Source organism: Orycteropus afer, unplaced genomic scaffold, assembly GCF_000298275.1.
Source record: "Orycteropus afer afer isolate SDZICR_OR568_19922 unplaced genomic scaffold, OryAfe1.0 scaffold00039, whole genome shotgun sequence".
Classification (NCBI taxonomy): domain Eukaryota; kingdom Metazoa; phylum Chordata; class Mammalia; order Tubulidentata; family Orycteropodidae; genus Orycteropus; species Orycteropus afer.
This window is the reverse complement of record NW_006921626.1, coordinates 15,607,672-15,620,933: the sequence shown is the minus strand read 5'-3', so window position 1 is coordinate 15,620,933 and position 13,262 is coordinate 15,607,672. Positions and strand designations below refer to the sequence as shown.

Below are 13,262 nucleotides of genomic sequence, written 5' to 3'. Positions count from 1 at the left end.
CTTCTGGTTAGCAGTCAAGTGCCTTAGGCACTATGCTACCAGAGCTCTTCTACCTAATGTACCTCCTCCAGGTCTTTCACATAGCTTATTGGTCTCATTTTTTCTTATTTTTGTTACAACTTTTTTTTGTTTGTTTAATTGCTGGTAACATTCTTTATCTGGCTAACTTTTACTTATCTTGTAGCACTTCTTATCACTGATGTACTTTTTATGTGTGTTGTGTCTCACCTCACCACTAGCATATAAGCTCCTTCAAAACAGAGATTTTAACTATTTTATTCATTGCTATATCCCAAGTCCACTGCTCATCTGCTAGTTTGAAATACTGTGGTGGCTTATTTGTTACTATGAAGCTAGAAGCTATGACATGAATATTTCAAATACAGGCAGGGTTGCTCATGGTGAATAGGTTTCAGTGGAGTTTCCAGACGAAGACAGACTGGGAAGAAGGACAGGGCCATCCACTTCTGAAAAACCTGGCCACTGAAAAATCTTATGAATAGCTGTGAAACACTGTTGGATATATTACTGGAAAACTTTATGAATAGCAGTGAAACATTGTCTGATATAGTGTCCAAAGATGAGCCCCTTAGGTTGGAAGGCACTGAAAATACAACTAGGCAAGAGCTGGCTCCTCAAAGTAGAGTGGACCTTAATGATGTAGATAGAGTAAAGCTTTCGGGACCTTCCTTTGCTGATGAGGCACAACTCAAAATGGGAAGAAACAGCTGCAAACATTTTTTAAATGATCAGAATGTGGAATGTACAAAAAGTTAAAAAGGAGAAGACCCTGAACAAAATGGATTGACACAGTGGCTGCAGTAGTGAGCTCAAGCATGTCAGCAATTGTCAGGAGGCACAGAACCAGACAGTGTTTTGTTCGGTTCTATAATAGGATCACTGTGAGTCAGAGTCAACAACAGCATATCCCTGTAATAATCATGACATGTAAAAATAACATAAAACAGTATTCATTACTTGAATGTATGAGTGAATGAATACAACATCACTTCTTGGAAATCTTTTCTGAGAAATCTTTCCCTAAGGTAGCTTTCCTTTAGGCTACTATTAATCTCTGTTTTTATTCCAAAGTAATTTATGACATGTTTATAACTGCCTATTTACTAATTTATAAATAATTTTGTTATGGAAAATGATAACTAGTTTATCAGTTTTTCCTTAGTCCTCAGAACACATTGAGAAATATTTCGTGAATGAATATCTAAGCACATATTGAAGCAATCTGTTTTGTATTAATATTTATTCAAGAACAAAAGGATAGATTACTTTTTTTTAATATTTAATGTTTCAAGTCCTATAGGTAAAAATCATTTTAAGTAACCAAAAAGTATGGGAAGTATATAAAGTTATGGGAAACATAATGGCTGTAACATTTCATCTGTTGAGGCAATTCCCAATAAATTATCATTCTTTACATACAAATAAATGGCCCCTGCGAACACTTACCCTAATTGGGGATATTAGTTACCATAAACTCCCATTGAATGTGATTGCCTTCTTTTACCTTACCTGCATCTTCTTCCTAAATTCAACACTTCTGGACTCCTCTGTATTAGCTGTTTGTCACCATTCTAAGGGGTGGGATAGAGTAGTAAAATAATGTAGAAAGAAAGAGTAAATTCTCTTTTTTACTGTTCTTAACTTCCAAAGCACTCTCTTTTTGTGATTTTAGTCTTACTGATGTCCCCAGTTCCATTCCATCTCTTCCATGTCATTCATTCATTCATTCTTAATTCAATCCATAAACAAATATTTGAGTTGCTGCTGTGTATGAAAGGAGTCTTGGTTGCACAATGGTTAATTAAGTACGTGACTGCTTACTAAAAGATTAGTGGTTTCATCATTAGATGCAAGCTATTTTAAATATTTTGACATAAGAGCTAGAGATAAAGCAGACTCCCCTAAGAATTAACCTGATGAGGATTTCTGACTCTAAAGAAAAAAAAAATGTTTTCAGAACAGCTTTGATCACATGTTTTTCTAGATACTTTTTAAGCAAGGTCTTTGTGCTAACTGATACTTAGTCTTAATGATGTTGTATCTGGTCTTTCCCTACAGCACTGTTTCCTGATATTTAAAAATTCCTAGAAGAATTTAATAAAGTCATAGTTATTTACAATTACTTGTTAATATCTGCTTTCCTGCTTTCGTGGACTCTAACTTCTAAGAGGATAGCAACAGAGCTTATTTTCCTTTCTTCTATATTTGCAGTGCCAAGCGAATGTCTGGTATCATATACCAGACACTCAGTACATACTTGTTGACTGTCTTTAGACAAAAATAAAAAGTTCAAATCCACATTTAATAATTGTATATATGAAAATAAACTTTTTTTATATATAATGCTTTTATATAATGTTCTTGTTAACCCACATTCTGAGTTGGTTGGTTTGTGCCTGCGTGTACTGTTTCTCTAACCCTAAGTAAAGTAACTAACACTTTCTCTCTCTCTCTCTCTCTCTCTCTCTGATACCTGCAAAAGTGCATGTGCGTGTACACACACACAGAGTCCTATGTAATGCAAGTTAGTGAGTGGGGTCAGGGAAGCCTGCTTTCCCCCATTAAGATTTGAAGTAAAATTATTTAATGTCTCAGAAGAGTTATCACTTACTTTAGGAATAGAAACATAGTGGAAATGTTATGAAAATTTATTCCTTGATTACTCTAACAACCTATCTTTGACTCTAGTCTTAGCTCCTTTCTAATTTACTGGTATTTCACTTTGAATACTACTTTTTTTATGCTCCCCCCTTTGCACTTCTCTCAATATCTGTAGCACCCTATATACCCTACCACACAATTTATATTTGATTTTCTTTGTGAATTTAAGAATGTTACGCTTTTCTTTCTAACTTGATTGGTATCTCCTTCAAGACAGAGACCATCTTGTTTTTCTCTAATATGCCACACAGTGCAAAGAAAATTACTTAGTATGTATTAGGTACTCATTCAATCCTCATTACTAACAGATTCAATTTCAGAATTTTTATAGCAGCCATAAGCTAAGAACCATTTAGTTAAAATAAACTAATGCACTTTCCCTGTACTGCTCTTTCTACTTGTTCACTAAAACTAATTTTTAATAACTTAATCTAAATGTTACCACTAAGTATATCACATGAAATATATTTATAATCTTTGAGAAATTCTTTTAGAGTTTTAGTTGAATTTAGTATTAATTGTAGTAATAGTTAAGGCTTCTCCACCTTAGCCATTTTATTGTCATTGGCCAGAATCTAGTGTGTTTTGAATTTTATTTTATTTGAGGCTTATGTCTTCAAACTTTTACATATTTCAAATGCTTCAGATGTTGTGCTTCTCTCCATATTGGACGATTTTATATCTATTTTGCTTATTGCTCTTCTCCAACACTTCTTAATTCAGTTAATTTTCTTTTGTACTTTTCATACTTCACAGTATATTGTTTAAATTAACATTTTGAGCTTTTTAAGCATCTGAAAAAGTGTCTGGAATGAGAAATACAGAAATCTTACATCTATTTCTCTGTTTAAAACTCCATTACAAAGCAGCCAAAGTGAAATGGATGGGGGTGTAACTGAAATTCACATGATACTGAAATAAAACAACCTTAAAAGTTGTTGAAGCTATTCCATGTGATAGTTTACTATAGACTTTAAAAGCAGAAATTTTATGAAATACTTATTTTTGTTTTGCTTTGTTTCTGACAAAGAACAGTTGTGATAAATCAAGAATTAACAATTTGCAAAAAATTTTAACATGCTATACAAGAACCCTCCAAAGCAGCAGAAAGGAAGTGAGCATACTCAGAAAGAATTACTGAGTGTATCATACTAGTACTCCAAATTGATACAGCTTAACCATAAATATGATTAAAATGAACCAGAAAGTAACAGAAGCCAGCTACTTCACATACTACATTTTGACTCCTAGTTACTAGAAATTACAATCCAATTTAATAGCTACTTTGTTGTTGTTGTTTGCCATCCAGTCGGCCCCGACTCCTAGCGACCCCTCCTTGGGTTTCCGAGGCAGTTATCACTACGGAAGTAGGATTACCCAACCTTCCTTCCGAGGAGTGGCTGGTGGGTTTGAACCGAATAGCTACTTTAGAAATTGGTAAAAGAATCCTAAAACTGTTAAAAGCTTGAAATAACAGAAAACTATCATTTAAAAGTAAAGGAAATCAGCATAAACAAAAAATTCCTGCATGGATTGCTGAAATTTTTAAAAACGATTGCAAAATGGAATTTTCTGAATTTAAGATTAAACACTTAATGGTCTTTAAGATTATAAAGAACTTCGCTCAGGTCCTGTGGTCTTTAGCTATCTTTAAGTAAAACATTTGTTACTGTTTTATTACTGTTAAGATAGAATGAAAATTAGTTGACTGTAACTTTGCAGATATTTTCAAAAGTTAAAAACTATGCTATCCAGTATAAATGTATCTAGACTTTAAAGATATCTAATATAATAAATTTTAATAAATATTTAAATGTAGTGTATTGAATATCAATCAGTAAATTATTTCATTTAAAAAATCTAAAACCATTTAGTATCTGATACACTAACCCATGTAAGTGGTATTTCTACTACAGTTCTGGTCTACACAGATGAAATGTTCTTCTCAGTAGAACCAGTGTGTTATAAACACTACTTCATTTATTGAAAGCATCAAACTCAGCAATCCTTAATACTTTGTGCATTTATTCTTGCACTTTGATCTGTAAAAGAACCGCCTGAGTAGCTTGTTAAAATACAGATTCTGAATCAATAGGTCTGGCGTAGAGCCTAAGCTTCTGCTTTTCTAACAGGCTCCTAAAGAATGTCAGCGGCTTGTCTGTAGGTGCTATTTCAGGTTAAAAAGTAGTAAAAATCGAAGTATTTAGAACAGAATTAACAATGAATGTGTTTAGATTTTTCTGTTTTCACTGACCTCATTTCTTTAACTTGTTAACTTTTGTTGCCAGGAACATTTAGTATCACTTTATTAAATTTTATTTAAGCATATGTTAGAAGTAATAATTTTGTTTCATAATAGCTTTTCTGAAGTAATAATGTTAAGCATTGTTTAATGACCTTATCTTCTCAGTTGTAGAGGTGAATGAAAGAATTTCTGATCCCTGGTCTCAGCTCTGGCACTTGTTTAGAAATGTAACCTTAGGCAAATTGCATCTAAAAAATGGAAAGACTTGTCTAGGTGTCATAGGTTTTCAAACATTTATTTTATAAATCATAGTTTATTCTTCAAATGAAATCTTAAGCACACTGTATAAAACAAAAGCAGAGGTGTCATGGTTGAAATGGGGCTGGGTGAATTTTGTAACCATGCACATATACGTACACACTTGTATGCTTCAATTAATGTTGGCCATGTTTTACAGAGCATAGTTTGAAATTCACTAGCCTAGTTAAATCTCTGTGATCTTTTATCATTTTCAACCCATATTTTTATATAAGTATAATAACAAAAACACAACAATAGATGCAATATTGGAAGCAAAATCATCTTTATAATTTGACTAATATCAGCACAAGGATGCTCAGCAAGTATAGGAAAAACACGTCTTTTTGTTTGGTTGGTTGGATCTGTTCTTTTTTGTTTTAAGTTTTTAATTGGTTCTGAACGTGATATTTTGGGAAGTATGGCCTTTTTTCCTGATAGATATGTAAGGCATTTTTGCTCATAAGCATCTTAATACTGGCATAAGCCATTCATCTTTACAGTGAATTAATATACATTCGTCATGACTCAAAATGATATATGGTGTCATTAAAACTAATAGAAAATCAAAAATACTTCTCTTTTTAAAAATGTAGTTACTTTCAACCATACTTTGGTTTCAAGGATTTGTTTTCATACAAAGAGTTAAAAGAAATAATGTTTTTTGTTTTTAGAATCAAGTCATTTGGAACAGCAACTTGAAGAAGCTAATTCTGTGAGGCGAGAACTAGATGATGCTTTTAGACAGATCAAGGCTTATGAAAAACAAATCAAAGCATTACAACAAGAAAGGGAAGATCTAAATAAGGTAAAAATATATAGAGAGATTGTAAAGTCTTTTCTGGATTCTTAACCTTGTTTAATTAGAATATTTAAAATAATAGTGAATTACAATAAGTTCTGGTGGCATAGTGCCTAAGGCATTTGACTGCTAATCAGAAGGCTGGTGGTTCAAACCCACCAGCTACTCCTCCTGGGAAAGAAGATTGGGCAATCTACTTCTGTAGTGATACCACCTCGGAAGCCCAAGGAGGGGTCTCTATGAGTCAGATCCGACTCAATGTCATTGAGTTTCGGATTTTGGGAGGGATTTTTTATTTATTTATTTATTTTTTGGTATTATAAATTTTATCTTTAAAAAATTGGTTTGAGCTTTTTAAGAATTGTTTTGGTGTAATAATTTGATTAGTAACTACTGATGAACAAACTTCATTCTTGAAGCTTTAAAGCTCAGAATCTAGTGTTCTTTTAGAAAGTTAGTAAAGTACTTGATTTAAAAAATGACTGTACTAAAAATGGAATACTATAAAGAAATAAAGGGATAGGAGAATCTGTTTAGCATCTATAGAAAAAATTACAGGCTTTGTAACTTGCTGATTATGAACATTATTAAAAGATTATAATCTAAATTTTCTTTAATGATTTAATGATAACTGGTTTTAATGGCAGTTTATCTTTCAAAACAGCATGGAAAAAGCAAGCTAATCATTTTCATAAGAATTTTACATAACAGTATTATAAACATCAACTAAGTTTACTGATAGCGAAGACTGTAACACATTAACACAGCTCAATAGAGTAAATAATATGCAAGAACTAGAGAAAAATACTTGAACCAAAGGCTGTATTTACTGTGGCTTCTGTAAACAAATAAAAAAATTTGTGTTACTAGCCAACTTGTAAACAAGAAATCATTGATTTATTGATTAGTATAAATTATATTCAATGGTATAATATAGAGTACATGGATAATACAGAATGAATTTCTTCTAGGATAGATTTATAAATCTTACTGCCAGTAAAGAAATGGAGGGAATTAAAAATGCAATAAAGAACCATTTGCTCATGGTGCTAAACTAAAGGACTAACAGAGAAAGTTGCAAAGACTGAATTACATCAGTTCATTTTTACTTCTTTTAATGCATTTTCAAGCAATGTGTATATAGATCCAGTTAAGTTCATGGCCAATTTAATATTTGGCATGTATAAAAGATGTTCTATTTGCTTTAATAATATAATACTAATAGGAGTCATTACTATTTTGTATTCAGTAGTAGGATTACTCTGTCACAATTATCATAATAAGGATGAAACTATGATGTCTATATTTATTGTAACAGTTTTCCAATTATTATCCTACAATTATTATTGTAATAATTCTCCAACTATTAATGAGTTTAAATAGTAAGATTCCTTTTTTAATATATTTTGAGAAGAAAGTAGTGGTGAAAAGAGATAAATTATACCAGTGAAGATGAAGAGATTTGCTTAATATCCTATTGGATATTAAATTTTCTTAAATTTTTTCATTAGCTGCATAGAGAAGAATAAATATAACATGATGCAAGTGTTGGAGGACAATGATAAAAGGAATGCCTCTGAATCTAACCCTAGCGTAAGAAGTAAAATATTACCTATCTTGTACTATCACCCTGTATGGTCATTTCCTATCCTTTTTTCCTTACTTCCCTCCCAGTAGAAACCACTATTCTGAATTTTATGTTAATTATTTCTTACTTAAAAATAAAAAATTATCACAGATATCACTAAATGACATATTACTTAGTTATTATTTTTGAGCTTTGTAAAAGTGGTATGACATGTGGTCTTTTGAAATTTACTTCTTTCATTCCACATTGTATTTCTAAGATTCATGCATATAAGAACACATCATTTTCATTGCTGTAGTACATACCATTATGTGAACATTCTACAGTTTATCTAACTTTTTATTTACAGATATTTAGGTTGTTTGTAATTTATAGACATTATAACAATACTGCTATGAGCATTCTTAAGCATGTATGCTGATACACAGACACACACACTTAGGAGTAGAATAATTGGCTCATAGGCTATGCAAATATTCCATTTTATGTAATAGTACCAAATTGTTTTCTAGTGGTTACGCCAGTTTACACTCCGACCAGCCATTTAGGCTTGGAGTTTCTATGTTTTAACAATACTTTCTATTAACAGGTTTATTGTTTTTGGCTAATCTATTCTAAATCAGTATTTCAGGTCTAAAAATGAGACTTTATGATATCTTAATTTGCATTTCTCTAATTACTATTGTGGTTGAGTATCTTTACCTATGTCTGTCTATTCATTCATATTTCTTCTTTTGTGAAATACCTCTTAATATCCTTTGTACATTTTTCTTTTTGAGTTGTCTTTTTCTTAATGGTTTGTAAGAATTCTTAAAAAGTTCTAGAAGTATTAATCTTGTGTCAGTTATGTATGTTACAGATATCACTTCCCAGTTAGTGCCTTCTTTTTAAAAACTTTTTTAAAAATCTTTTGCTTAAGTCTTATTGAAGTCAAATTTATCAATATTTTTATGATTAGTGCATTTGCCAGCTTGCATGAAAAATCTGAGGTAAAGCAATTCTGTTTTTATCTCAAAGTGTTAAAATTTGGTCTTTCATATTTGAGTTTAGTCCACCAGAAATTTATTCTTTTGTATTATATGAGACAAGGATGCAATTTCCGTTTTCTATCATATGGCTAATCAGCTGTTCATTTACTAAATAGACACTCCTTTCCCCAGTGATGTGCAGTGTTACCACTCTTTCATAAACCACATTTTCCCATATGTATGTATCTGTTTCTTTACTCTGTATTCTTTGAAAACTGTAATGGAATTTTAATTAAAATTATATTGATTCTATAGATCAGTTGCAGGAGATTTGACATCATTACATACTGAGTCTTTAAGTTTTTAGTATCTGTGTTTATTAATATTATTCTGAATGTGCACACAATGTTTCTAGAGCAGAGCAAATTATCATCTAGCAAATAATAACCACACAGCTCCCCCGTGCCCCATTTTTACCTCTGGAAGAACAGAACGAAAACCAGATGGATAAAACCTGTTACACAGAGAGTCTGTATTGTAGATGAGGATCCCCACACAATTAAACTGGGAGTTTATATAAAAAAGAGAGGCAGCTGCTTCCCTTCCACACCCCTGCTCTGAGTGAGTCTCCTTGGAAACATAATGGAAAGGATCCTGGGTTCTTACTACAGTCCTTTGGAATGTAAATAAATCACTCCACTAGAAACTTAAGAGCAGAGTCTCCAGCTCTACAACTTAGAATGTCTCCATGGTCCAGGGTTTTATCACTCACATATACACCCCTTGAAATGTAAACACATACATCCAGGAAGTAAATCTCTGAATTTTTCTCACTACCTGAATCAGTCAAAATTATTTTTCAAGACTTGCTTTTAGTCCAGGTCCCAATTTTTAGTAATATTTTCTCAGAAAACGCTAACTGCAAAATCAAAAATATTTCTCTACAACCCCACTGTCTTTTTATTTATAAACATAGTATATCTCTCCATTTATTTAAAGTCTTTTAAAATGTTCTTTAATAACATTGTATTTATTTCTCATTTGCCTTTCATTAATTTTAGTCCTATGTATTAATATATATTAAATGTATGTCTTTAAAAAGTGTTCACTTAATGAATTTTGTGTATTGATTTTGTTCCAGCAACATTGCTGAACTCTCTTAATTTTTATGATTCTTTGGTTTTCTGCAAATAATGAGAATTTTGATTCTTCCTTTTAGATCATTATGCCTTTCTTTTCTTTCTTTGTCTTACTGCATTGGCTACAAACTCCAGTACAGTGTTGAATAAAAGTGGTGGTAGCAGGTGTCTTTCTCTTGTTCATGATTTTAAAGAAAATTCTTCCAGTATTTCACCACTAATAATGACATTTCCTGTAATTTTTTGCTAAATACTTTTTATCAGGTTAAAGAAGTTTACTCTCTCTTCCTTTTTTGCTCATTTTTAAAATCAAGAGTGGGTATTGAATTTGTTAAATCATTTTCTACATTTTGTTTATATAATTTTATTAGTGTCACTCTTTAATATGCTGGTGTGGTTGAATTACATTATAGACTTTTTCTACTGTCAAACCACTTTCATATTTTTGGCTTAAACCTAAATTGCCTGTATTTATCTTCTAAATAATAACATGATAGTACAGGTAACACTTCTTTGATGTCTGTTTTAAGATCAGTGTTTTCTCAGTGCTTTATAGATTAGAATATTTAATTTTCATAAAAGCACTGTGAGTTTGTTATTATTATTATTATTATTCTCATTTTACAAATGGTGAAGCTGAGCATAGGAACACCTACTAGTTCAGGGTAACCGACAAGAAAGTGCTGGAGCTAGAATTTCAGCACAAAGTATCCAGTTCCACAGTTCATGCTTATCCACTTTATATATCACTGTAATTGACTTGCTGATGTTTTGCTGAGGATTTTTACATCTGTCTTCATCAATGTGATTGACTTGTAAATTTTTTTTCTTTACTTTTCTATTATTTGATGTGAAGATTTTATGGGCCTCAGAATGAGTTGGGCAGCATTCCCTCCTTTTCTAATGTCTTGCAATGTTTGTGTAAGACATAGGCTGTGTTTCTTGGAATGCTGAAAGAATTTACCTCGAAAATCATCTGGCCTGGAGGTTCTTCTCAACCACTGGGGAGATGGGAATATTTAATTAACTGTTGATTTAGTTACTTTAATTGTTATAGGGCTCTTCGGACTTTCTGTTTCTTCTTAAAACAGTTTTGATAAGTTGTATTTTTCTAGGAATCTTAGCATTTCATAAGTTAAAAAATATACTGGCATATATATATATAACTTTAATAATATATATATTATTCTCATACTATGTGTTTTGATCTCATCTAGATTTGTAGTTATAGCCTTTTACTGTTTCTTTGTGCATTCATGGTTGTTCCTTTGATTGATCTCCCCAGATGTTTGCCCATTATTATTTTCAAAGAAACAATTTTTGGCTTTGTTAATCCCCGGTATTATCTTATGTCTAGTTCATTAAATATGCTCTTTATTATCTTTTCCTCATATATGAGAGGTGGGGAGATGTTGTGTTGTTCTATCTTTAACTTAAGTGGATTTATTTGAATGTCAACCTTTTTTTTCTTTCAATATAAATATTTCAGGCTATACGTTTCCCTCTAAGTCTGACTTTAACTGTATCCCTTCATTTTAATAGATAGTACATTTAAGTGTGGTTTTAAATTTCCAGTGTATGGGGTTTTATCTTTTTATTGTTGCTTTCTAACTTAATTGAAGTGTTATTAAAGAACTTCTGCCCTTTGAAACCAACTGAGACTTGCTTCATGACCTAGATCATTCCATTTCTAAATGTTCAGTATATGCTTGAGAAGAAAATGCATTCCCAATATTTGATGCACACTTCTGTATATGAAGCTGGTTGATTAAAGCTTCAAATCTTCTTTATATTTACTATTTTTTTTATCTACCTGTTTTTCTATTGGTGACTGAGAAATTAAGATTTCTCTTTATGGTGATGTATTTATTCACCAATTTTTTTTCCTGAAAATCTAGCAGTTATTTTTAAATGTACTTTTACATTGTATTAGGAAATGTACAAACATTTAAAAAGGTATTTCTTCCTAGTGAATTAAGATTTTTATCATTGTATAGTGACATTCCCTAACCTTTTTTGGTATTAAAGTTTAAATTTTGTTTCTTAATCCAGTATAACAAACTTTGTGTTGAACTGGTAAGCTTAGCCATTTTATATTTGTTTTGATTACTAATGTATATGGGCATATCTCTACGTTTTGCTTTCTATTTGTCATGCTCTTTCTATGCTTCTCTTTTGCTCCTTTCTAGATTTTATATTTGTTTTCTTGTTCCCAGGTTACCCTCTACTTATAATCTTTTGGTAGTTACTCTTGAATTTTACCATGCATATTTAACAAAGTCTGATTTTATAACCTAAATCCCCCTCCCAAGCACTTTATGGACCTTTATCTCTGATTACCTCTTCCCAACTTACATAGTTATTGACCAGTATTTTAGTTGTATCTTTTTAATTTACCCTACAAATTAAACATTTTGAATAATCTTATATTGACAAGATATAGTCACATTCATGTTTATAAATTTCTTAGCTCACCATTCTTTCTTGCATATCAGACCTCCCTTCTAAAATCATTTTTCTTTTTCCTTAAATAAACTTCGAGGTTCCTTTAGTGCATAGTTGGTTAAGGAAAGCTCTGTTATTTTTGTTTACATGAAGTTGTCATTATTTTAGCCTCATACTTGGAAAGTAACCTTTCTGGATATACAATATTAATTATTCTTTCATCTGTTTGAAAATATTTTTTACTGTCTCTATTTCCATTCTTGCTTCTTAGATGTCTAATTATCTTTTTTGGTGAAGGGGTTAAAGGAAGGTTATTGTAATTTTCACTCATTTCTTTTAAGATCTTGGTGTTATATAGTTTCATTTTTTAAAAAGTTCTTGAGTTTGGGTTTATTTTTATTTTTCTTCATAAATGTTGAACCTCCTATATTGGTAGATTCATGTCTTTAATTTTAACAGTTACATATTTTTTATTTGGTAAACTTCTGTAATATTCTTTTACAAATCTGCCTGGTCTTTTTTTGTTGGTTGTTGTTGTTATTTTCTCATTTTTATGGTGTCTTCTTCATTTCATCAGACATTTCATACATAGCAATTTTATATCTATATGTGATCATTTTAATATCCAAGTACTTTTGAGATTTATTTCTATTGCTTGTTATTTCTGCAATTTAATTATGGTGTTTTTTTGTTTTGTTTTTATTTTTGCTTTTTTTCCTAATGGTTGGAATTTAGTATTGTGAGCTCAGATTTACTGAGTTTTCATGTGTGGAAAATTAAATTTCATTGAGGATATTTTCTGTCAACTGCTCATATGCAAGTTAAAGTTGAAGCTGAAGAAAATTAAAACAAGTCCACAAGAGGCAAAATATGACCTTGATTATATCCCACCTGAATGTAGAGCCCATCTAAAGAATAGACTTGATTCACTGAACACCAGTGACCGAAAACCAGAGGAATTGTGGGATGACATCAAGAACATCATGCATGAAGAAAGCAAAAGGTCAGTAAAAAGACAGAAAAGACCAAAATGGATGTCAGAAGAGACTCTGAAACTTGCTCTTGAATGGAGGGTAGCTAAAGCAAATGGAAGAAA

The 13,262-nt window shown here is 31.3% G+C and overlaps 1 protein-coding gene across 1 annotated transcript in view; it reads left to right on the top strand.

Moving 5' to 3' along the window:
• Positions 1-13,262, top strand: part of CDC42BPA (CDC42 binding protein kinase alpha) — a 774,086-nt gene that overhangs the window by 564,560 nt on the left and 196,264 nt on the right. The window contains exon 12 of the mRNA XM_007936985.2: positions 5,899-6,032. Within this exon, the coding sequence (XP_007935176.1) occupies positions 5,899-6,032 (134 nt within the window). The remainder of the gene's footprint in view (positions 1-5,898; positions 6,033-13,262) is intronic.